The sequence below is a fragment of the Gracilinanus agilis genome, chromosome 1 (genome assembly GCF_016433145.1).
Source record: "Gracilinanus agilis isolate LMUSP501 chromosome 1, AgileGrace, whole genome shotgun sequence".
Classification (NCBI taxonomy): Eukaryota; Metazoa; Chordata; class Mammalia; order Didelphimorphia; family Didelphidae; genus Gracilinanus; species Gracilinanus agilis.
In genome coordinates, this window is record NC_058130.1 from 380,933,279 (window position 1) to 380,959,745 (window position 26,467).

At 37.4% G+C, this 26,467-nt stretch overlaps 1 protein-coding gene across 1 annotated transcript in view; it reads right to left on the reverse strand.

Moving 5' to 3' along the window:
* Window positions 1–710: 710 nt before the first annotated feature.
* The window catches only part of WDR70 (WD repeat domain 70), a 333,473-nt gene continuing 307,716 nt past the window's right edge, over window positions 711–26,467 (reverse strand). Inside the window, exons 13-17 of the mRNA XM_044664295.1 lie at window positions 24,853–24,953; window positions 23,032–23,111; window positions 20,996–21,112; window positions 12,133–12,295; window positions 711–891 (exon numbers count right to left, since the gene is read on the reverse strand). Of these exons, the coding sequence (XP_044520230.1) occupies window positions 804–891; window positions 12,133–12,295; window positions 20,996–21,112; window positions 23,032–23,111; window positions 24,853–24,953 (549 nt within the window). The 3' untranslated portion in view covers window positions 711–803. The remainder of the gene's footprint in view (window positions 892–12,132; window positions 12,296–20,995; window positions 21,113–23,031; window positions 23,112–24,852; window positions 24,954–26,467) is intronic.

Below are 26,467 nucleotides of genomic sequence, written 5' to 3' on the forward strand. Positions count from 1 at the left end.
GTTCTGCACCATATCCAATTTTGCCAGGCTACCTCCAAGACAAAATGACAGCTTCAGCCACTTAGGAAAGGAATGAAAGCAAAGAGACACAACAGACCAGGTACCTATCAATCCAATCTGGGGGAAGCTAGAGGCAAGGTGGCTTTTTATTTCAGTCACACTGGAAAAAGGAATACTTATTTCACTCTCATACTTCTCAGAAGATACCAACATTGATAAACTGGAAAATGAGGAGATTACTTTCATTGACTCTAGATTAGTTTGACCTTTAACTTGAGAGGCTAGAAAAAGGCCCTCTTACTCTTTATGGTAGAGTAAAATGAAAATAGGGCAATTAAAATGAGTCAAAAGACAGGGATATAAATGTCTTTCAAACTAATGAACTCAATCTAATAACTATTTGCATAGGTATATAAATATCTTGTGTGAAATTGTACCAAAAAGACCTTTTGATCTTAATTTCCATTTTACATCTCTTTGATTTCAATTTGTCCCAAACAGATGCAGCTGTGAAATGTGTAAAAATTTTCTCTGAGGCTAGAGAAACATTTATCATGGTTCAATATAACTTCTAGATAACAAGAAGTACCAGACATAGATTAAGAATCTTTTGTCTAATCTTTAATGAAAATAAACTGGTTTCATAAAAGCAACAACAAAATATACTAGTTCACATATTTAGCACAACTTTAAAATAGTCACCATTGGTGTTAGGAACCAATATACTTGTTTATTTGAAAATAATTAAGAAAGAAAAAAATTGGTCATTACTCTCTTCACTCCTCTGATTTCAGAATTGATTCTCAGATTTTACGTTTTTTCCACTCTGGTTCATTCTTTGTTTCTTCATCATCAGATTCTACTTCTGCAAAAACAGTTTTAGGCTGAGTCCTAAAACAAAAGAGAAGAAAGGTAATTTAGTTAACGGACATTTACTGAGCTTTCAACAAGGTGTGACTTTGTTTTTTTGGTTAAGTGGTAGGGAAATTATTATTATTTTTAAAAGCCATCACACCTCTGGATGATTAAATATTAATCTGTTTCTAGCCACCAGAAATGAGAGGAAAAATCTATGAAGTACAGAGACAAAGACTCACACTTCGCAGTAAACCATGTACTCTGTGATCTCCTGGTATAAAATAAAAATATAATTTACGTACAGTGGAACCTCAACCACCCAACTTCTAAGTCATTTGGATTTCAGGTAAATCAGTCTCATCTTGGGGACTGAAAGAAACTAGAGTTAATGGCAAGTTATCTAGAAATGAAGGTAGCCCGAGCTACAGTCACAAAAAGTCCTAAGCAAAAGAAACTCTAACTGAATCATTTGTATATCTCTATACCTGCTCTTTTCTAGCCCTGAATCAACCTGTCATATGAAATTTTACTGTATGATAGAAGATTTAAATTACCTGGTATTAAAAAAATCATTACGGTAATTAAAACTGGAAAAATTATGGCTGAGAATTAAATACTATATACTTCAGTATTTCTGACAGTTAATTCCTTTAAAAAGTCATTTTGGATCTTGAAGGAAAGAGTTTTTGAAAGAATTATACTTTTTTGGAATTTATTTTTTAAAATATTATACCTTCAAACTATGGTTTAATTTCTTTAAGATGCTTCAAGAGTTCTAAAAAGAACAATTACCTGGTTGTGTGTGTGTGTGTGTGTGTGTGTGTGTGTGTGTGTGTGCGCACGTGCGTGTTTGTGCTCATGTACATGGCAAAACTTTTGGTTTTATATAAGTAAATATGTTTTATAAATATACACATGTAAGCACATTTTCATGTATACTTTAAGAAGAGGGAAAAAAAATAAGGTTCTAATTCCAGATGATTCTTTACTGTGACTTTATTACTTTTTGGAGAAGCAAAATCCACACACAACTCATGCTGATGCTGCTTGGCATGAGTTGTACACCCTGAGGAATGCTCCCAGCTCCATTCATCTATAGTTGCCTAAAACTTGAGGAACCCCCTAGTACAGCCAGTTGATTGTGCTGATACCTTGAGACACTGCTATATGACATTTGAAAGCAGATCAAAGGACTAACGTTTCCAAAAACAGTTGCAGAACTTCATATGATGGATGCTACTAGATTACTGGTTAGGTGAGCTTCCTTCCATAAAACACCAAGGCAGGCAAAGTACACAAGACCATGGAACATTTAATTCTGGGCAAACCAGAAATTCTGGACCATGTCCAGTTTAAAATACACTTTTAAACTGATTATTTAATTTCTGATGGGGAGAAAAAAAGACAATTTTCCCAAAGAGGGCAGAGAAGGTATCTAGGGGCTAGGTTTAAGTACATTAGGTTATTAAAACTATATTAAAACTGAAATGTTGCTTTTGTGGGTAACATGATTAAATAGAAAAGGGAAATGAAGGTAAATCTGAAGGTGAAAAGGTGATTTAAGCCAACCATTAAACCCCTTTTGTTGTCATTGTTTCAGTTGTGTCATGCATGATCCCATTTGGATCATCTTGGCAGAGATATTGAAATGGTTTGCCATTTCCTTCTCTAGCTCATTTTACAGATGAGGAAACCGAGGCAAACAGAGTTAAGTGAGTAACCCAGGATCACAGCTACTAAGTGTCTAAGGCCGGATTTGAACTGGGGAAGACAAGTCTTCCTGATTCCAGACCTGGCACTCTATCCACTATAACACTTAGCTGCCCTGTTACAGCCCTATGCCACGATAATGACATGAAGTTCCCCACTCAGCAATACTTAACTTGTAATTCACAAAACAAATTGGATTATTTAAAAACAATACAAAACAGCCAATAAAAAGTGAAAGATACATAAACTATGGCTCTTTTTCTCTTTGGAATATAATTTCTGTTGAGATTATTCAGAGAACGCCCATCTGGGGCCTCTGACCATGGAAACAAGGCCCATTTCACTAGACCTGAGGCAAGAGTCTAGGCTGCTTTTTCTTCAAGGAGAACAGACCTCCTTCCCCTAAATATCTGCCTCTCTTTATGACTTCATATAAAGCTGAAATCCTAGGGGGCTGGAGGGATAGAATGCTCACATCAAATCAAAGCCATTCTGTTTGATGAACTGATTTAAAGAAGAGTAAATATTTTGAAGTCAACTACATATGCTAAATTGTTTACTATGGTTACCAGGGAACAGCAAGAGCAGGTTAAACATCTGCCCCTGTTATACTGTTGGCCAGTAACTAATCGCTAAATTATACCATTCAAGTAGTCTTATGAGAAGGCTAGAGAGGTTTTGTTTGTTTTTTTTTAAACATAGAAATCTTTGCTTCCATTTAATATTTGATATGACTTCACAGGTCTCAACAGTTACAAGAAGTAGCTACAAAATAATGGTCAGAAGAGTATCGGTGTTCAAATTCTAAGTCTGGTACCTGATAAAGTTAAACTGACTCACTTAATCCCTTACTTTTCTCACCTGTTAAATATATACAATAATATATACAGCACCTATATCTCAGGGTTGAAAGGATCAACTGAACTAAATATATGGAAAACATTTTATAAAATTTAAGATAGTACATAAATGTTAGTCATGATTATTTTTAGATGTTGCCATATGCAGGTTACTTTTTGGATTTATCAGTTCTATCAATTATTTAATATGCTCTGAATTACTATTCATTTTGAAATTCGATTTGCTCTTATTCCTCAGGCTTGTTTGGACAAAATGAGAGTCCCTTCTAACAAGCAATCTCACAAAAAAGTCTAATAAAAAACTTACCAAATCACAACTACCATTTCCTACCCAAAATATTTCATCTATAAGGAACAAGCAATAAAAAGTATTCCCAACTACACACCCTCTGGTTTTGTTTTGTTTTGGTTTTTTTTTTTTAAAGCACTCCATTTTTCTTGTAAAGGCATTTAAAAATAAAACATCAATACATTCCCTTCCTATTGATTGATAGAGCTTTAACTTGGGTCTCTTCTATGTTCACCTTCCTTTAGCATTCAGTCTACAGTGAAAGTCAAAAATGTTTTCAACTATAATTCTAGGTTCACAGATCAAATTCTTTTTAATCATTACTCATTTGATATGATTCATTCACAAAGTATAAAGCTAGCTTCAGGCTAATGACATGAATATGAGGGGGAATCCCTTGTATTATTCACAAGTATGTGAGTAGAAACCACAAGCTTTCTTGGCCTAGGGCCCATTGTTTATTATAAAGAAAAACCTCAAAGTACAAAGTCAATTATAGCCATGACTTGATAATCTGACACACTTGTTAACCCTAATAGGCTAAACAGGACCCAGATGAACTCTAACCTAGTCATTATAATCACAGAATTATATAAATGAAAGGGCTTGACAAAAAACCTGTAGTATCAATTGTTCTTTCTATTCAACATTAAATCAAAGGTAACTGCTGTTAATATAAGAAACAGTTGAGAAAAATAAAAAGGTAAAAAGATTTTTCTGGATAAAGAAATTTCCATTTTCTTTAGGAAAAATATATAATGTGGAAAACAGATAAGTGCTACATAGATAAAGAAGAGTTTTTTTCTCTCCAGAACTGTACAAGTGAAAACTGAAAGACAAGGTAAGAAAAGGATAAAATGAAGTAGGAGAAATGGAGACTAAGGAAAGGGAAAAGGAGTCCAGGAGACCTGTGAAGAAGCAAGGAGCAGGAATAAGCCCCCAAACAGCCAGAAGCCACTGTATCATTGAAGCGAAAATGAACTAGACTGATGATTTGAAGAGTAACCAATATGCATTTTTAGAAATATTAAATGTCCATTTATGAAAGGCACAATCATGTATTATAAAACTTTCATAACAGCTAGTATTGTATATTTGGCAACACGCATAGCCCTATTAATCAAGTGTTCATGTCTTTTACATAATAGGTCTTTTTTTGAAGCTGTGCACAAACTGAATTTTTAAAAAATGAATGCTACATAAAATGCCCAGGGAAGAGGAGAGAGTGGGATTACTATTTGAAGAAAGCCTGTGATGAATCCTTTTATCCTACCAAAAGTGTTTCTGCAAACATTTTAAGTTTAGATTTTCTTAATGTGAGGTACACTTAAGACTATGAGTGAAATATTGCCTGTATTTGGAGTATATTTTATTTAAGAAACAGAGTAAAGGAAAGAACTGGGTAATGACAATTAACATAGTTAAAGCAAATATTCTTTCTCCACTGTGTATGTTTCATTCACATATATATATATATATATATATACACATACACAATATGGATTTAAATCTTGCTCTTATTTACCCAATGTAGTTTTTCCATTGGGTGCCCTGAAAGTAATAATGATATTTTCATGCATACATATTTACAGATACTATGTCAGAAATGATACGAATATTGAAAATTAAATTCACTGACCCAGCAATAATGGCAGTGAATTTGGCAAGAAGACTCACCATCTACTGACAAAGCTGTCAAGCTTGGCAGGCTGCTGGCAATTGTCCAAGCTCCCACACACATCTATCCCTGTCTGGTGTGTAAGCTAATCACATTCTGGACCTACATCCTGCCCACTCCTCGGCCAGCTCCTTTTTTTTTTCTCCCTCCAGCAACATCTTTTAACAAGAAACTGTAACTAAATCTGCCCACGTGTGGTTGAATGAGAGCCCTCTGTGATCCTGCTGTGTTTTAAAACTTTCATGGCTATTACATTGCCAATGTCAGGAATGAAATCTAATATCCAATCAATGAAATTAAAGGGCCCAAACACAGAGTTATCATCAGCATTAGTGAACTTGAAGTATCAAAGCATGTGCCATATTTAGGCATGTATAGTTGCATAAAACATAAGTATGTCATTTTTATGAAAAAAACACTCCTTATTAGATCTACATTTCATCACCATTATAAGTCAATTGCAGTGAAGAAAAACAACCAGGCACACATTCTCAATTACAGTGACCTTTAAAAAAGATCCTTTTAAATATTAGCTTCCCTTCAAACACTTTGCCACTTGGCAGTAAACTGTATACTCTAGCAGGTGAACAGAAGAGAAAGTCTAGGAAGGCTGGATAACCGACAACCTTTAGGAAGAAGAGCTCAATAAATATTGGGGAACAGATTTAGAGCCTCTGAAAGTTCTCTAAGCAAAAGAAACACACAGAAATATGTTTTGGCATAATTTACAGACACGTATCCTGCAAACACTTCAAATTCTTCATGACCAAAGAAAGGGCAACTCATCGTCTTCCCTTCGGAACCTGCCCACTCTTCCTAGTTCCTGATTTTTCTTGATGGCACCACCTGTTCTAGTCACCTAGACTCTAAAACCTTAGAGTCAAATCAACTCAGATACCCGACACTTGGATATAGAGACAAAAACTAAATGATTGATGTCCCCAAGGGGCTTACATTCTATCAGAGGAAAGCAATATTTAATTAGATAAATAAGAACAAAATGAGAAAAAGTTAATGCAAAAGGGAACACTAATAATAGGAGGAATCAGGAAAGGTCTCTTTCTATCTTTCTTTCTTTTTTAAAAAACTCTTACCTTCTGTCTTAGAAACAATACTGTATTTTGGTTCCAAGGCAGAAGAACAGGAAGGGCTAGGCAGTGGAAATTAAGTGACTTGCCCAAGGTCACACAGCTAGAAGTTTCTGAAGCCACATTTGAATCTAGCATTTCCTGTCTGTAGGATTAGCTCTCAATCCTCCAAGTCACCTAGCTGTCCTCAAAAGGTTTCTTTCAAGAGGTGGCAACCAAACTGACCTTTGAAAGGTTATAAGGATTCCAAAAGGCAGAGCTGGAGGAAGAAAAGAAGAACAACATTCCAGGGAGACTATCAAGTGGCAAAGGCAGAGTGGGAGGTGGAAATATATGGAGAAGAGTGAGTCCTGTAGGTCAGCTTGGCTAGAATGTACAATATATTTAGAGTGAGCAAGAGAAAATAAGTTTAGGCAAATAGGTTGAAGCCTGATTATGAAGGGCTTTAAACACCAAAAGGTGAAGTATGTATTTTTTATCCTGGAGGCAAGGACAATCTGGTCTCTTCTTCAGAGACAAAAGCAAAGAAGGAGAAAATGAGAGAAAATAAAGAGTGGAATGGAGTGAGGAGTGAGGGAAAGAGGGAATTCATGATGGATAGCCAATATTTTTTCAGTATAGTAGAAAATGAGGTCCTTTGATGAGAGAGAGAGAGAGAGAGAGAGAGAGAGAGAGAGAGAGAGAGAGAGAGAGAGAGAATGAATAAAAAGATAAGAAGCCTGGGGAAAGAACTTTTGTAATAGTCACTGTGAAGATAGCAAAAGGATCATTAGGTTATGAGGGATTGGTTTAGATTACATAATGAATTTGTAGTGAACCGGGGATTAGACTTCTTCTATTCTCTCTCTTAAATATCTCTTGGTTAATCTCAGTTCTAATTGGTTCAACTAGCCCACTCTTCAGTTCTGGATCACTGACTGCCTACTGATTCCCAACTATATTTTCTAGAGATATTTCAAACTTAATATATCCAAAGACATTATTTCTCTCACGTGCCTCACCTCTCCAGCCATTTCCTATTCCTCTTCCTTACTTTCTTATTTCTTTTGAGAGTATCATTATTCTTCTAATCCTTGACTCTTCCTTCTTCCTTACTCCTCATAAGCACTCAGTTTTCATATCTTTTCAATTCTATATCCACAATATATTTCAAAGCAGTCCTTTTCTCTCTAGTTATATAGCCACCTGATTTAGGTCCTCATCCTCCCTCACCTGTCTTTTACTGCAAAGACCTCCTAATGAGTCTCTCTTCTTCTTATCCATCTCCTGTCCCAAACTAGCCTCCACCCAGCTGCTTGATAAGTGTCTGTTGAATTAAATTAAATTGTGCTCAATTGGCATAGTTGCACAGCTTTTGCCAAAAACATTCAACATAAAGAAGGTGTGGGTAATCTATGGTTAAGATCTGGCAAAGTGTGACTGTCAAGAGGACAAAGGGGTGAGTGATTCAGGAACAAACAGGTAATGGCATATGGCTGAACTGGTTAATAAAGGAAATTATTGAAAGAGGGAAGTGGAATCAAAGCAGGTGAAATAGGCTACAAGAACCAGAAAGCACTGAAGAGAGGTGAGCAGGTTGCAACACATTGTAAATGAGGAGTTATATCCTAGAAGTAGCATAAAGAAGTCACTGGAGAAATCTAGTCACCCAGCTAGAAGGAGATAACTCTCAGCAAAGGAGATTTCTTATAGGAAAGTCACCACTAGCATGCTGGTTATAACTACAGTTTGACATGGATGAATCAGATAGGAGAAGAAGAAATGAATGTGGATTCTGAGTTTCACTGCTAGGTGTGCCTACATGGATGAGATGAAAGATCCACTGAAATAATTTAGTACATAAAAGTCAAGTATTATTATCATTACAATGTATAAGACACAATACAATCTATTGAAAAGTACTGGCTGAGGTTAGATCCCTGTTTCCACCTTGTCACTAACTGGCAGCATTACAAGGGCAAGTCATCTTACGTGTTCCCATCAGAGGATCAAAGTATTTGCTCTACCTATCTCACATCTAATTGCAAGGATACAATGAAAAAATACAAAGGAAAGTTAAAAACATTATACAAATTGAAACTATTTTTACTTTGGCTTTGTCAGAGATCATAATAGCCACTCCTGCCTTCTTTTTCTCATTTGATGCCCAAAAAATTTTGCTCAAGCCCTTAACCTTAAACTTGTGTATGTCTACCCGCCTCATATGTGTTTCTTGTAGACACCTTAAGGTAGGATTTTGGTTTCTGATCCACTCTGCTATTTGCTTCCATTTTATGAGCGAGTTCATCCCATTCACATTCAGTTACAATTATCAGTTGTGCATTCACTGACATTTTTGTATCCTCCCCTAGACCCACCCCTTCTTCTTACACTATTTTCTTTTAAACTAGTAGTTTGCTTTGAGCCAGTATCCCTTATCCCTTCCCTTGACTGACTTCCCTTTCTGCCCCCTCCTTTGTTATTCCCCTTTTTTTGTTTTTTAAAGGCCTAATGAGTTCCCTCCCCCTTCTTCTCCCCTCCCTTTTTTGACCTCCTCACTCCCCTGTTCCCTTTGGTTTATCCCTTCTGACTTTCTCAGTAGGGTTAGGTAGAGTTTTTTATCCAAATGGATAATAAAGCTACTCTTCCCTCTCCGGGTTGATTACACTGAGAGTAAGGTTTGATTATTACCTCTTAATGCTCTCTTCCTCTCCTTCTTATAATAGTATTTATCCCCTCCCCTTCCCATGCCCTCTTTGTGAGTAATAGAATATCCTTTTTTTCATATTTACTCAGATTTTTCTTGGTGTCCCCTACTATTCCCCCCCTCTTTCCCACCCCCCATGTCTTCTTAGACCATTTAGTATCCTGTCCTCTCCCTATGAATTATTCTTCTGGTTGCTATAATAGTGAATATTATAATAGTGAATAGAGTTCACTACAGAAAATTATACATAGCATTTCTCCACATAGTAATACAGATAATTAGATCTTATTTAAGCCCTTAAAGAGTCAAATTTAAAAAATTATGAGTTTTCTTTCTTTTCCCTCTGTTTCTTATTTACCTTTTTATGTTTCTCTTGATTTTTGTGGTTGGGTATCAAACTTTCCATTTAGTCCTGGTCTCTTTTGGGTAAAAACTTGGAAATCTTCAATTTTGTTGAATGCCCATACTTTCCCCTGGAAGTATATAGTCAGTTTCGATGGGTAGTTGATCCGTGGCTGAAGGCCCAGCTCTCTTGCCTTTCTGAATATCATATTCCAAGCCTTGCATTCTTTTAGTGTGGAGACTGCCAGATCCTGTGTGATCCTTATTGGTGCTCCTTGATATTTGAATTGTCTCTTTCTGGCTTCTTGTAAGATTTTTTCTTTTACTTGAAAGCTCTTGAATTTGGCTATTATATTCCTAGGTGTTGACTTTTCTGGGTCCAGTGTAAAGAGTGATCTATGGATCCTTTCAATGTCTATATTGCCCTCTTGTTGTAGGACTTCAGGGCAAGTTTGCTGAATAATTTCTTTAAGTATGGAGTCTAAGTTTCTATTAATTTCTGCTTTTTCTGGAAGACCAATTATTCTCAAATTGTCTCTTCTAGACAAGTTTTCTTGGTCTGTCACTTTCTCATTGAGATATTTCATGTTTCCTTCTATTTTGTTTTCACTTTGTTTTATTTGTTCTTGTTGTCTTGAGAGATCATTGGCTTCTAATTGCTCAATTCTAGCCTTTAGGGACTGGTTTTCCTTTTCAATCTGGTCATTTCTGGTCTTCAGTTGACTTGCCTCACTTTCCAATCATGAAATTCTGCCTTTTAAACTTTTATTTTCTTACTAGATCTCTTCCATCTTCCTCAACATCTCATTTTTGAACTCTTCAATAGCTTGTGACCAGTTTTCCTTTTTTCGGTAAGGTTGGGATACTTGTTTTTCCTCCTCTGTTGTCTGGATTTTCTCTGTGTAAAAGTTGTTGATTGTTCCAGAGTTTTTCTTGATAATCTTTTTCTTCTGGGGTTCTCGGCTTGCCATTGTTAGCCCCACCCCTTTTCAGCTTTGTCTTCACACTCAGGGTCTGCCTGCCCTTTCTTAGCTCCGGAGGGCTCCGGTCTCCTTGTCCTTGGGGGTCAAGCCTCCTTGTCGTCCCCGGTCTGCCCCTCTGCCCGAGGCTCCTTCAGCAGTCTCAGGGGCTGCTTCCACAGCCTCGCTCCCGTCTGCACCGGGACCCCACTCAAGGTCCAAGCCTGTGCTCGAGATCTTTGTCTGCACCTAAGGCAATGCTTTCACCCACGCAGATGCTTGGGGAAAGTCCCTGCGTTAGAGATCTTTGTCCGCGCCTAGGGCAATGCCTTCACCCACGCAAACGCTTGGGAAAGTCCCTGCGTTGGAGATCTTTGCCCGTGCCTAGGGAGATGTTTTCACCCGCGTAGACACTGGAGAAAGTCTGTGTGCGCCCCCCAGCCACTTTGGGTCCCACATCTTGCAGCTCTCAGGTACAAGCCCTGGGGCTGCTAGTGATTTACTGGTTCCCCCAATCCTGTTTTCACTCTTGTGCATTGGTCTTGGCGCTGTGCGTGGTGTGTGTGGGGGTGGGGGTGTGGAGGGGTTTCTTCCTCTCGCGTTTTAGTGAGAGCTGTTTCACCCCTTTTTAGCGTGGAAATGCCCCGATTCCACGTACCTTCAATGCTTAACCCTGTTGTGGGGTTCCTTTGTTCGTCTGGATTTGTTTTTATGTCCCCTTGAGGAGTCCTGTATGCTTCGGTTAGGAGAGATCAAGTAGCTGCTCCTTACTCTGCCACCATCTTAACTGGAAGTCTCATCTATTTATCTTATTCTAGTCCTACTCTGCCAACCTCCAGCCTTCCTCTCTGGATGTCTATTAAGCATTTCAAACTGGATGGCCCATAGACATCATCATCATCATCATCATCATCATCATCATCATCATCATCATCATCATCATCATCATCATCATCATTATATCCCAAAGTGAACTCATTATCTTTCCCTCCTTTCCCTAACTTCCCTAGTAATGCTGAGGGGATCAACAGCTTCCTTGTCACCCAGTCTTACAACCTAGGTGCCATCCTCAAGTCACCACTCTTTTATCACCCCCACTTGTTGTCAAGGCCCATCCATTTCATCCTTGTAATATCTCTTGAATGCAAGTCCTTTACCCCCAAGGTGGCCATCCTCATCACTGCACACCTAGACTATTGTCAGAGTCTGCTGCCGTTCAGCCTGTCTGAAGTCTCCACTTTAGTTCTCTATCAATTCAGCTGTCAAAATGGTCTTCCTGAAGGGTAAGTCTGACCATTTCACCACCTCCCCTACTTAATAAAATTTAGTGGCTCCCTATCATTCCCAGGACCAAATATAAAATCCTGGTTAGTGTTCAAAGTCCTTCAAAACCATACATCCCTGCCCACCTTTCCAGTTTTTTTTATACCTTATACTCCTTTCATTCACAAAAAGCACTTCCTGTATCTCATGAATCAAATAGGTCAAGCTACTGAGTCCTGGGGATAGGTACCTTTACTATTTTCCATACTAACATTATGATAAAGAAAGGGGGAATAACAGTTCCCCAAAACCTATTTGCATATGAAAAAATATTCCCAACTTGATGTTAAAAACAAAACAAAACAAAACAAAAAAACATTACAACAAACCAGTCCTTACTTGGAATATGCTGGAGCAACCCAGTATGGGTTGTCCTCAGCTTCCTTTGCATGCCGCAAAATGGCTTCCCGGGGGTTGCTGTCATCAGTTTTATCCAGAGCAATGTTTTTCACTATGTATGATGACAAGGTTCCTCCATGGGTTCCAACTCTACCACCACGACCTGTTTCAGAACAAAGTACAAAATCAGAGATAGGCAACCCAGGTACATTCTGTGCTTTTAGCAGTATATTTATCCAGTATTTTTGACAAGACTGAAAAATGCTTAAGAGTAGGTTCCACCATTCAATAAAGCAGTAATCAACAAAACAATCTAGCACTGGCTAAGAAATAGAAGAGTATATCAATGGAATAGATTAGGAGTAAATGACCTCAGCAATCTAGTGTTTGATAAACCCCAAAATCCCAGCTTTGGGTATAAAAACTCACTATTTGATTAAAAAAAACTTATAGGAAAATTGGAAAACAGTATGGCAAAAATTAGGTTTAGATCAATATCTTAAACCCTATACCAAGATATGGTCAAAATGGGTATGTGATTTAAACATAAAGAGTGATTTTATAAGTAAATTAGAGGAACATAGAATAGTTTACCTGTCAGATCTATGGAGAAGGGAAGAATTTATGACCAAACAAGATATAGAGAATATTATAATATATAAAATGAATACTCTTGATTATATTAAATTATTAAGGTTTTATACAAACAAAACCAATGCAACCAAGATTAGAAGGGAAACCACAAACTGTGGAAAAATTCTATAACAAATTTCTCTGATAAAGATCTTATTTCTCAGATATTTAAAGAACTAAGCCAAATTTATAAGAATCCAAGTCATTCCCCAATTGATAAATGACAAAAGGATATAAATAGGCAGTTTTCAGATGAAGAAATCAAAGCTATAAATAACCATATAAAAATGTTCTAAATCATTCTTGATTGCAGAAATGCAAATTATAACAACACTGATGTATCACCTTACACCTATCAGATTGGCCAATATGACAGTAGAGGAAAATGATAAATGTGGTAAAATGGGGACAATGATGCTGATGGAGTTGTGAACTGGTCCAACCATTCTAGAGGGCAATTTGGAATTATGCCCATTGGGCTATAAAACAATGCATATCCTTTGATCCAGTAATACCACTACTAAGTCACATCCCAAAGAGATAAAAAAAGAAAATAGTAAAGGACCTGCTTATACAAAAATATTTATAGCTGCTCTTTTTGTGATGGCAAAGAATTGGAAACTAAAGGGATGTTCCCCAATTGGAGAATGGTAGAATAAATTGTGGTGTGATGGTGATAAAATACTATTTGCTGTAAGGAATGGTGAACAGAATGATTTCAGAAAGAGCCGGAAAGACCTACATGAAATGATGCACAGTGAAATAAGTAGAACCAGAAAACATTGTACATAGTAACTGCAATAGAGCAATACAACAATCCAGGACAATTCTGAGGGACTTATGTCAAAGAATACTATCCACCTCCAGAGAAAGAATTGTTGTAGTAGGAATGCAGATGAAAGCATATGATTTATCACCTGTCAAAAATCAACAATATGGAAATGTTTTATGTGATAATAAATGTATAACCCATATTGAATTGCTTGCCAACTCTGGGAGTGGGGAGGGAGGGAGGAAGGGATGGAAATAATATGAATCATATAACTTCAGAAAACTTATATGGAAATTTGTTATTAAGATAAAAAATAAATAAATGAAGAGTAGATTCTACAACTGGCTTGTTGAATGAATTATGACATGCTGAAAAAGGGCGAGTTGGCCTATGAACTTCATAGTAACCTGATTTCCAAATAACTCAGTGAAATGAACATTCTTTTTTTCATCCTTAAAAAAAAAACAACCCTTACCTTCTATCTTAGTATCAGTTCTAAGACAGAAGAGTGGCAAGAGCTAGGCAACTGGGGTTAAGTGACTTGCCCAGAGTCACACATATAGGAAGTGTATGAGACCAGATTTGAACTCGGGTTCTCTCAACTCCAGGACCAGTACTCTATCCGCTGAGCCATCTAGCTGGTCCTGGAATGAAGTTTCTAACACATGAACTATCTTCAAATATTATATATTTCAATATTATGTGGATTAGTGCTAAATCATATTGGTTTTGTTTCTTATGGAAAAGCTGTATATGCTATTTTAGTGTGTCCCTCTTAGCTTTAATTTATGGTTATCATGAAAATAAAAGGCAACAACATTTCAAGTTCTTCATGACAAACATAATTTCCATAACTCTCCTTAATTATTCCTATTCACAAGTTTTTAAAAAAACATAGTATTCTGTGTGACCCTGGGCAAGTCACTTGACCCCCATTGCCCACCCTTACCAATCTTCCACCTATGAGACAATACACCGAAGTACAAGGGTTAAAAAAACAACAACAACAAAAAAAAAAACAACAGTATTTTCATTTGAACTTAAATGTCTTATTTCAAGTTGCTATATCCCAAGGTTAGAATATCTTTATTTCAGGGACAGCTGGTATAATGCAAAAGTTGCAAGAGAGGGTTTTGCTCTTGCAGGGGGCCAACTAAAAATTTCTGGCAGTTGGAAGCCTTAGAATTCTGAGTGAGTTCAGTTGGTCCCTGACACTTGATCAGAGGGGAGGGATCAACCAGAGCTCTATTTGGCTTTCAGTTTGCTTTGGCCTGTGTCTTGTCTTTGGATTATTTGTACCTAGCAAATTTCTCTGGACCTCTCCCTGACCTTCTCCATATTATTTCCCTGTTTTCCCTACCTGTTTTCCTGGGGCTCTGGGAGGCAGGGTGGCTTTGGGGTTTTTAGTGAAAAGACTTTGTGGGTTTAGTTTTCCCCAATAGGCAAGTAGGACATCCTTGAATTCAAACTATCCCTTTAGGATACCCTCTACCTTAAAAGCAGCCAAATCTTCCTCAACTGAGAGAGCAGGTTCTCTCTCAGTCTAACCCATTCCTGAGACCCTCCCCCATCTTGAGTTTCTCCATAGCAGTTGTCAGAAATCCTGAACCCCTCCCTCCTTGAGAACAATCCTAAAACATTAATAAAACCCTTGGTTACCTAATCAAACCCTCTGGAGAATCTTTGTATTGAAGAAACTAGGCAAGGGCAAAGGGGAAAGAATAATCTCTTTTATTTCCTGAGGGAAACTGGAGGCATCCATTTTGCGAGGAAGTAGTTGCCCAATGCTTCCTCCTGAATCTCTTCAATTTCACTGACAGGGAGGAGCCTTGTGATTCCTCCTTTGAGGACTTGAGAAACTGACAAGAAAGCCCTCAAGTCAGATTCAAACCACTTCTGTCTGGTCCTATTCCTCGTGTCTGTAAAAGTACCTTTTCTGCCTAGAAGGGTTCAGCCTATTACCCTAATATCCTCTGTCTCTAGCCTGGGTGTCTAGTCTGTGTCAGCTGCCTCTCCTGAACACCTCACCCTGTACCCTTACCATCCTAATACTGCCTTGTCCATTCCTCCCTATTACCTCAATCACCCCTGAACTTTAGTGTATCACCCCTTTTTATCCATAACACTGGGTGGCTCAGTGGATCAAGAGCCAGGCCTAGAGACAGGAGGTCCTCAGTTCAAATCTGGCCTCAGATACTTCCTAGCTGTGTGACCATGGGCAAGTGTATAAATGGAGATTTTGAACCTTGGACTTCATCCCCCATAAGTCCCTTTAATTTTTCCCAAAATTCCCTTTAATCTCTCCTGTGCCTCCACATTTTCGTGGTCACGTTATTGTTTTATACTTGACTATAACTCCTCCCTCTTTCTCTTTGGTTCCTGGGAGTGAGCTGGTTAGTACCTTTTAGTCTCTTTTGTTAGTTTATTAGTAATAAAATATTTATAAATATAATATTTAGTATTTTGCATATTAATTTTAATCTCCACACGAGTCACTTAATCCTTATTGCCTAGCCTCTACCACTCTTCTGCCTTGGAACAATACACAGTATTGATTCTAAGACAGAAGGTAAGGGTTTAAAAAAAGAATATCTTTATTTCTCGGTTATTAAATGTACATTACAAGGTCAATGTTGTTAGGGAAAACATTGGTTTCTAAGAATATGTCCTGGCATGTTCCAGATGGCTGAGAAAATTGAAATTTAATAAAAATCAAATTAAATTAAAATTTAAAAACCTCAGTCCAAAGCAATACTCATCACTACATTTCTGAGAATTAATATGTGCAAGGTACTGTGGCAAAAATCAAAACAACTAGGATTTGGAAAGGATCTCAGGAACTTTCTGAAACAACTTATACAAGAATCCTTTCTATAAGATTTGTGACAACTAGCTATCCAGCTTTTTTTTTTAAGATTCTAGGAGACAAAAATTAGATGGTATGGAATACTTCCCAAGACAGACCATTGTACTTTACGACAGCTCTAAAAAACAGTCAAATTTTCCTTTTATCTAGCCTAAATCTGCCTCTCTAAAATTTCTACTCTGTGTCTAGTTGTGCCCTCCAAAGTTAAGAAGTACAAGTCTAATCCAGTTTTCACATGACTGACATTCAAATACCTGAACATATCTATCATGTTCCTCCCTAAGTCATCTCTTTTCTAGGCTAAATATCCCTTCTTCCTTCAACTAATCTTTTAATGGTGTGACACTAAGGATTTCATCATCCTGGTTTGCCCTCCTCTGGATGTTCTTGAGTTTATTAATGTTCTTACTAAAATGTGTATCCCCAAAATGAACACAATGTTACACATTTGTTTTAACCAAGGCAGAGTATGGTGGCAATACCATTCCCTTAATCACGGCTACTATTTTCCTATAAGACTGGATTATTGGGGGGGGGGGAGTTCGGGGGGGTATTAGGGGGAGATTCAAAGAAGCACAAGATATGGTGGCTGTCCTCAATTAGCTTACAACTTAATCAGAGAAGTCAAGACATACATAAAAAGAAGTTAAATAATAAAAACTGAAATAATAATTCAAGGCAATTCTAGAGACGATGTCATAGGGCAGTATATGATAGTTGGTCAAATGCTTTAAGAAGTAAAAGTCATGAGTCACACCTAGCTGCATAGTACTAAGGCTTTCTTTTTAGAAAAATGATATGTGAGTTACAGCACTATATTATGGGAACTGACTTTATAACACACCAGAATTTGCACATTCGAATCTGAATTGTCTTCTTCAAAATAATAAATCAAACAATAAACATTTATTAAATGCAAAAAAAAAAAAAAAAGAAAGAAAAGTCATATCAGGTTGGTATAAACTCCTTATCCTAGGACTTAAAACCCTCCAAAATGTGACTCCATTTTACCTGTCTAGTCTTATCTGGTATTACTCCCATTAATATATTCTATACCAGGTCAAACTGGACTTCTCTCTGCCCTTCTTTTGTCTTCATGTCTTTGTTAAATTATCTTCTGGGCTTAGAACCTCTTTTCTTCATCCACCTCTCCATCTGTTGAAGTTGCTAATGTTTTGTAAGGTTTCTATGTCAGATTCCCCTTTCTTCATAAACCTTTCTCTGGATGATACCTATTGAAAGTGATCTTTCCTCAAAAACAATGTCTTTTCCTATAACCCTTACCTTTTGTTGTCGTACCAGTTCTAAGGCAGAAGAGTAGCAAGGACTAGGCAATCAAGGTTAAGTGACTTGCCCAGGGGCATAGAATTAGGAAGTGTCTGAAGCCAGGTCCTCTCAACTCCAAAGCTGCCATTCTATCCACTGTGCTACTTAGCTGCCCCTCTCCTCAAATTTTTCATAACATTTTGCCAAGCTCTCCTTTGCATCTCTCATTTTTATCCTGTTTCACACTTCTTTGTGAATGTATATACACACTCCTTTTAGACTATGTGCTCCTGAAGCACAAGAACTGAGTTGCTTTTCATTTTGTATTCCCAGGACCTAGCACAGAACCCTGAACATATTAGAAGCCTAACAACTATTTCTTGAATTGAACTGAACAAGTTTTACATAAAAGGTGAGATTTGAATCAAGTCTTAAAGAATGGATAGGGCTTGCATAGGCAGATGGAAAGGAGTTCTGGTGCTCCTCTGAGTGTTACAAATGGACAGAATGGTCGTAGAAGACCCATAGAGGTAGGAAAGGGTAATGTTTGGGGGAGACAGAAATGAATAGATCAATTTGATCCAAGGAAAAACTTTTAGCAGGGGGCAAAGAGATTAAGCAGGTGAAGTTCAGATTATAGTGAACTTTGTAGGAGCTGAAATATAATTTCATAGATATCAAACCTTTTACAAAAAACCTTCACTGTATTCTCAAAATTCATGAAAGAATCGATGAAAGAAGATTCATTAAGTGCTTACAATGTCAAAACATTTGTGTTAAGTGACAAAGATACAAATAGAAAAGCAAGAAAAGTCCTTGCTTTATTCAGTGATTCAAGAAAATCAGGGGCTCATGATGAAAAATGCTAACTATCTCCAGAGAAAGAACTGATAGAGTCTGAATGCAGACTGAGACAAACTATATTTCACTTTATTTCTTCACTTTGCTTTTGTTTGTTTTGAGTTCTCTTTCACAGACTGACTAATATGGAAAGGTGTTTTATACTATTATACATGTAGAATCTATATCTGGTTGTTTGCTGTCTTGGGAAGAGGGGAGAAGAGGGAGAGAAGGTGAAAATTTGGCTCAAATTAAAAAAAAATTTTCACGTAATTGAGAGATAATAAAATATTTTTTTAAAAAAGAAAGAAAAGTCTCTGCTTTATTCAAGGAGGTTTAAGACATTCTAAGGTAAAACAGGCTTCAGTTGCAGGACAGATGGAAAAGTAACTGGTCCTCAGATCCAGTAGCAAAATCAATGGCAAGTCATCTTTTTTACTATAATTTCCATTGATAAAACCATATTCTTTTCTGATGTCAAATCATTTGGCAGCACCAAGGACTTTGGAGACAAAACTTGTCTCTTTGTTTTCAACAGCTGTTGCTTAGAAGGAGGCAGGAGATGCTGTATCTCTAGAGGCCCCATTTCCATAAGGAGAGTTTCCCCTGGGTTATGGCTATAGAATTCTGGGCTGAAAGATGGGCTGGTAGTCAGTGGGGGGCTGCTGGGTCTTGGGCTATCTTCACCCACATCTGATGGGAGATGGTGGTCATGGGGTCAATGGCAGGGATTTGGCCTTCGGGTACATGCTGCTGCTCAAGGCAAAATACTTTTTCAATGGGCTCTTGCCTGTTTGCCTTTTGGTAGCAGTTGGTGGTAGTGATAGTGGAAATGGCAGGCAAACTCTCAACAGGGTGTGCTTCCCTGGAGAATGATTTGGGGGTCTGGGCTGGAATCTGGGCTAATGGTCTTGAGAGCATACTATTCCTAGAGCATTAGTTGGTATAATGTGGTGTAATATCTAAATATTATTATCTCTACTTTGCAGCTAAGGAAACTGACACTTCGTTTAAGTGAGCTGTGCAAGGATAGAGTTAGTAAACAGAATTTGAACCAGTCTTTTTACTTGAAATTCAGCACATTTATGTCATTAGAGAATTGTTTAAATGTTCTGAGCTAGGGAAACATGATGAATGAGATAATTTAACAAAATTAGCTTGGTTATAATGTTCAAGATGGACCAATGAGGTGAGAAATGTAAGCATAGTATTGTAACAATTTAGGAAAGAAGGCCTAAGAACCTAGACTAGGACAGTAGTCGTGGGAACTGAAAGAGAAAGATATTAGAGAGGCTTCGAGGGTATTGTCTGGTGGTCAAATTAAAGGGGAAGTCAAATATAAGGCTAATCTTAGTTGGAGACTTTGGTTAAGGGGGGAAAAAAAGTTTAGTTTTGCTTGTGCTGAGTTTAGTGATAGATAAGGGGAAATCACTGTAGTCAGAAGGTGATATAGGGCTAAAACTCAGGTAAGAGTTCAGCTCTATAAACTGAGAGAGCAAAGGGTACTTGTGAGATGGCAGATGAAGTTAAGAGGATTGTAATGTACAGTAGATGATACCCTCATTCACAGAGCACCTACTTTCCATTTCTTAAAGCACCTACCAGAATTCTATCCTGACTAGAATCCCTCCCTAGGAAACTACTTTGCATAGAGTGAGTTCATATTTAATTTTACATGCTCACGTGAAGTGTGTCTTCTATCACAACATGAGCAACATGAAAATATGTGCTACATGAAAGTATGAGTATAGACCTGTATAAGACTATTTACTTCCTTGGGGAAAGGGAGAAGGGGAGGAAACATGAATTCTAAAATGTCAGAAAACAATTGTCAAAAATAGTTTCTACATGTAACTGAATTTTAAAAAAAATTGTACTCATGTTGTTTCCTTCTAATAAAATGTAAACTCCTGAAGGTAGGTCTTATATTGTTTCATCTTTATATTCCTAGAGTAATATATGTTGTTGAACTAAATTTCCAGAATATTCCAATAATTTCTATCTTCTCGTGAAGCAAATGAAAGGCAGAATAAAGAGAGGGAACCAGGCTTGAACCTAGGAACAGCCACTGGGCTCAAGTCCTGCCTCTGGCAAACTGGGTGACCTTGAGCAAGTGAATTAACCCCTCAGTGATCTACATAACTCTCTGAGACTATATGTGGCAGAAAAAATGCTACCCTGCATTGGTATATGGAGACTTTCCTTGTCCCAATAAAGTTAAAGGCCTACTTCTTACTACTATTCCTATAAAGTCAAAGACGAAAGGTACCCTTATTTTGTAAATAGAGACACTCAAGTCATCTTCTTACTTGTCCAAAGTTCAATAGAATGTATAGATGATGGAAGTTCTGGTCAAAAATTATTATTATACCTTATTAAAACTATAATCTGAGGAAATCTTATAGGAACAGAAAATTTAATGATAAATTTGCAGTATTTTCCCCTTATTGTTTAATGAACCTCTAAAACCAATAGACTATACTTACCTGGGCCTGCCACAGGGGGTTCAGGTTTGTGAGACTTCAGAGGATCCAATCTATCTTTTTCCAACTGTTTTCTTGTACTTCGCTGTCGTGGTTCACGGAACATAGGCAGTGCATGAGCTGGAAGAGTCACATTAAAAAAAAAGTTCATTTTAATAATAACTCTTCATTCCAAAAACATAGCTGAAGAATGACTAACTAAAACATGAAATGGAAAGCATAATGACAGTCTCCATTTATAATAGCAGACAGTCTTACTGTAACCAATTAGCCCATTTGGTTTTGAGATTTTTAGTCACTTGTTCACCTCTCTTGGCATGGAATTGCACACAGGAAACATGGTTAAATCCACGTCACAGACTTTAGTTATGAAAATACACTTCCCAAACCATGTGTAAGCTAATAAAACTTGGTTAGAAGCTAAAGCTCAGTTTCCATAGTTTTGAAGACAAAGTTCAATGGGACTTCCTAAGATTCTCCATCACAAATCAAATATGAATAATACTAACAGTTATATTATATATAGCTGGCTTTCCACCCCACAAATTTCCCCAGATGCTTCATACCACTAGAATCACTTCACACATCACTGAACTTTGACCAAGTCCAAGGAGGAGTGTGACAACACTGAGCAACAGTAGAAGGCCGGAAGAGAGAAACATCGTATGCCAATGAAACTAGGATAAAGGTTGCCCTGGATGTAGTGGGGTGCCTGAATCTTTGGGTCTGGCAATGAAGTGGTGACTGGTGCTATAGGCCTACATATGAAAATGACCCCACAAAATAAAAAAAATCAAAGTAACACTTCTCTACATACTGAGGGTCAGATAACAGTTTTATTTTGGGGTTGGGGTGAATACAGGGGAGTGTTAAATACTTGTCTTTGAAGCAAAACAGTCAGCATAATTCCATTTAAAACTCCCATAGAGATTATGGATTCTTTCAAGAAGGAAACTTTTTTTGTCCCCCAGGAGTCAGGGGCTTGAAGGAAGTAGAGATGTTTGTTATAGTAAATACTAACACCTAAAATTTATGTAGTCATTCATAGCAAAGAAACTGTGAATATTTTTTCATCCCCAGGAACCAAGACCACATCACTCACCAGTGAAATGCAGCCACCTAATGGGGGGGAAGGGAGGAAAAGGGGGGAGCAGAGGGGAAGACAGCCTCTGTGCACAACAGTATTTTTAGGAGGGCAAGCGAAAAATAGCTTTTCTACTTCAAACGACTTTAGGGATGGGGTGAGGGTAGGGGGGAATTTAAGCAAGCCGCATGTAATTACATGAGCTGGAATTTGGTCATGACACCAAGTTTAACACTTCTACTCTTGCAAAAAATGTCATGGGATATCTTTAATGATCCCAAGTTCTAAGGAGGTTGGTTTTATGTCTGATCTGCCAGGCAGAACCCTCAGCCACACACTGCCCCCTGGGCATGGCACTAGGGCACTGGCCAGGCTAGTGGGCAATGTAGGGCTTGCTGAGCCTCTTCAAAAGGAACTCAATTTTCTTTCTGAACAGTTGTTTTCAGTCATCTGAAGGACATCCATTAGTGGAAAATAATCAGCATGACTCTGTAAAAAGTAAATTCTGTCAGGTCAGTCAGATTACATTCCCTATCAGAAGGGCATCTGATAAATCTTGGAGAAGACAATTTGCCTTTATGGAGATTTTATAGCTTTTTGTACATAATTTAACTTCACACACAGAGATCAGGTTCCTCGTCCTATGTTCTTAGGCTAGACTGTGAGTTTTTCAGAGACTCACAACCCTGATGAGGACAGGTTACACTGGCAGGGATTTTTTCTTCTGGGTTGTAATAATGATGTGAAGAATCCAATAGTCCTGTCTGTCTCTCCGGTGAGTCACACAAGTTAAGTGAGTAAGCTATTGCATGACTTGTAGTACCTTCCACATGAATGAGATAATTTTCAATATATGCCTGAACTGAGGGTTTTTTCCTCCTCAAAATTCATGAAATCAACACCACATAAAAGCAGATGAGGGATGCAACTTTTAAAGATCATTCCAATCACTTACGAGTTATGATGTAGTCCTGGGTTAGTGTCTCAGCTTGTCGAGTCTTCCGTTTGTTTTTAACTACACATAATTTTGCTCCCCTGAGAGGAAAAACAAAAGAAAGCATAAGCCATTTGGTTTGATCCTGGAAACATATGTTGAAAAGAACAGATATTCTTGCTTAGGAGTTTCACTCTATATTTGCCTTCTTGCCCAGAATTAGTCAAGCTAGAGTGATAAATGGAATGTCCAAGATAATGGAATTGAACTTGGGAAACAGGATACTTAGTGGTTATAGTCAATCAATGGGATTGGTGAGAAAAAAAGACAAGTGGACATAATTTGGACACTATTTTTAAAAAACTTCTTTGTAATAATTTTTTTAAAAGAAGGATATAAAAACAGCCATGTAGAAATAGTTAAGTATTTGTCCTTTTTACCCCAAAGAACATAAAGTTCAAATTCTAGCTTGGGACACAGAAAAAAGCAGGCTGGGTGGTCTACATTCTAAAGGGCATCTGTCCACATCTCAGATACAACCCACATAACTGTCTGGAATTTAGTATGATGGGCAATATTGGAAAGAGCTAAGGATCTGCTGCCCAAGATTGAGCTTAACTGCCTGGCTCTCTGCAAGGAACCCTACTCTTCTTTAAGTATTATTGCAAAGAATGTTTGGCTATCTACTTTAATATCAACAAGGAAAAATATTTTTTTTCAAAAATTCAGATTTGGAATTTGCTGAATAAATGTTACATCAGAGTTAATAAACTTCTCAAAAGAAATGGGCTTCTTGTCTCAGTTATATCCCTTGCTTTCAGGCTCCTTGATAACAACAAAATACCAACTAGTTTCATGTAGCACAGTAGGCTTGTTTTTCTAAATATGAGAGATTAAAGTACTCTGTAGGAAAGGACTGGAAGCCACTCCCAACAATGAATACTCACTATTTGGGCAAGATTAAAACTGTCATTCTATCCTATCCTATCCTGTTCTTTTAAAGAATAAAGACAAACCAGTCAAAACAGGCTTAATGAGAAGCCTGTTTTGAAAATGAGAAGAATTTATTGATAAATTGCCAGAACAACTGCAAGTCAGTCTCCCCACAATTAGAAATCAGAGTTATCTTCATAAAAGAGAACAGAACAATCTTTTGGAAAGGGACAAAAGAACTTCAAATCTTGGTGCAATGACACACTTGCAATCAATCTCTATATGACATACTACTATTCACCGTAGGTGAGGAAAATGGAAATAGCTGAAGGATCAAATTATGATGTACTTTTAGAGAGGTGTATCTTTGGAACACCTATGTTCTGAGCCTGATGCTTGGGAAAATAAATAAATGAATGGATATGTATGTATGTATGTATGTACTTGTGTATAAAAATTGAACTGTCTCCATCTGCTGGCAGAAGACAACTTTACCTAACATCTGAACTATAAATCTGTAGAAAGAATAAGCTATTTCTATTTCTACTTCCCAACTTTGTGAATCCCTTGCTTCCATCCCTCCTAAATGCCATGGACTAGAGGGATATGGAAAATAAGACAGGATTTTTTTTCCTGCACTCAACATTCCAGTTAAGGAATTATAAATCCCCTGGAAACTCTCAAACATTTGGAATTTTTGCATGGATCAATGAGGATACCAAAACCCTCTGTGAAGGCCAGTACTATCAGCTCAACAGTTTAGTGCTAAGATACCTTACTCATGCCAGCTGCATCTTCCCAAAAGACATATATATCCCCATAAAAGGGAAAAGTAAGTAAAGTAAAAGAAAAAACCATCTCCTCCCAGTTGTTGCTATTCATCTTCAATGAGTTATACTTATAAAATACCTCTGACTCTTGTTGGGATCATAATAAACTTTAGCCAATCCATTTCCAGTTCCAACCATGATCTGGTTTAACTTGGGATGCCACAAGCAGCGTACCACACTCTGAAAGAGAACTGAATATTAGATAACTTGCTCTGTTTATTGTTAATATATTTTAATATATTAGTTAGAATTTCAGCTGAATACCAGTTTTTTAAGAGAAATACACATCTTTCTTTTTTTGCCCTCTCATAATGTTATTGATAAATTTTCAGGTCACTCTCTTCTGAATCACAATTATATTCATACTGTTTAGTTCTTAGCTCATCACTTGTTGTCTGAATGACACTCTTTAAAAAATCAAAAGGATATTCCTTTCTTGATGTTTTTCCCCCTTTCCTGACAGCCTTGAAACCACAGAGTTAGCCTTTTCCAGTTCCTTTGGCATGTGTGGCTGGCATCCTGAAATGTTGGACCCACAAAAGTGAGTTATGCTCACCAATGAAGCAGACTGGGATCTCAATGTTTCATGCTTCTACACACACAATATGTCCCTCTGGATGACAGATTAAGGCCCAGCTCTTTTGTTTATTTATTGTTTTGATCATAGGGATCAGAATTTTATAATGTGTTCAGGAACAACACTGCTTATTTAAAGTCATTCATCTATGCTTCATTCATTTCCTAGATAAAAAAAAAAATTCAATAGAAAAATATGCCCAATAGAATCAAAAGGCTTAACACATTTTAATTTGAGTGGGTCAGTGTGATTGTATTGACAGTGGGGAAAATTTATAGCACTTTTGGATCCAGTGGGTTCTAATCCGTTCATTACCCCTTCCTAGTCCATTTCCTAAAAGGCTCAGATCAAACTACAACCTGAATTTTTGGTTTTCAAGGGACATATGGTAGTGATAGGTGGTATAAATAATGGGAGCAAAGAAAAGAAGATAAAATCAATAGGGGGAAAAAAAGCATGGATTCCTTGGTGGTCTTGCTGCCCCTACCCCCTTAAATTTTCTTGGACACAGCAGATACCATATGGAGTGTGAGGCTAGAGAAGATGCCCTTGTATAGAGAAACATGGGGTGTGGGGAGCAAAATTAGGGATCTACCCTTTGGAGTTGTAGTAGTAAAAAGAAAACACAGGAGATTTGGAATGGAACTTGGAATGGAACTCGTTCTCCCCCAAATCCAGCTTCTTTTCATATCAGACTCTCTATGACAGAGAGATTAGTGATAAAGAGCTCATTGGCCTGACCCATCTCATTGTGATTTTATGACATACTAGAATACTAGGAATTTCCCAAAGGCCACATACAAATAGATAATAAAGCTAAGAACTACCCATATATTTGTTGTACAATGCTAGTTTTACATGCTCTTCAAGGGAAATTTTCATTGTTATTCTAAGTGAGAGAAGACAAATAATTTCTTGATTTTTTTTCAAAGTATTTGTTTTTACTCTGGTGCCAGAGAGTAAGAAGAATAGAACACAGAAAGAGATGAAATATAAAGATTTGACAAGGGAAAGGAGGGCAGGAAGGAAGGAAGGAAGGAAGGAAGGGAGGGAGGGAGGGAAGGAGGGAGGAACGAAGGAAGGAAGGAAGGAGGAAGGAAGGAAGGAAGAGAGGGAG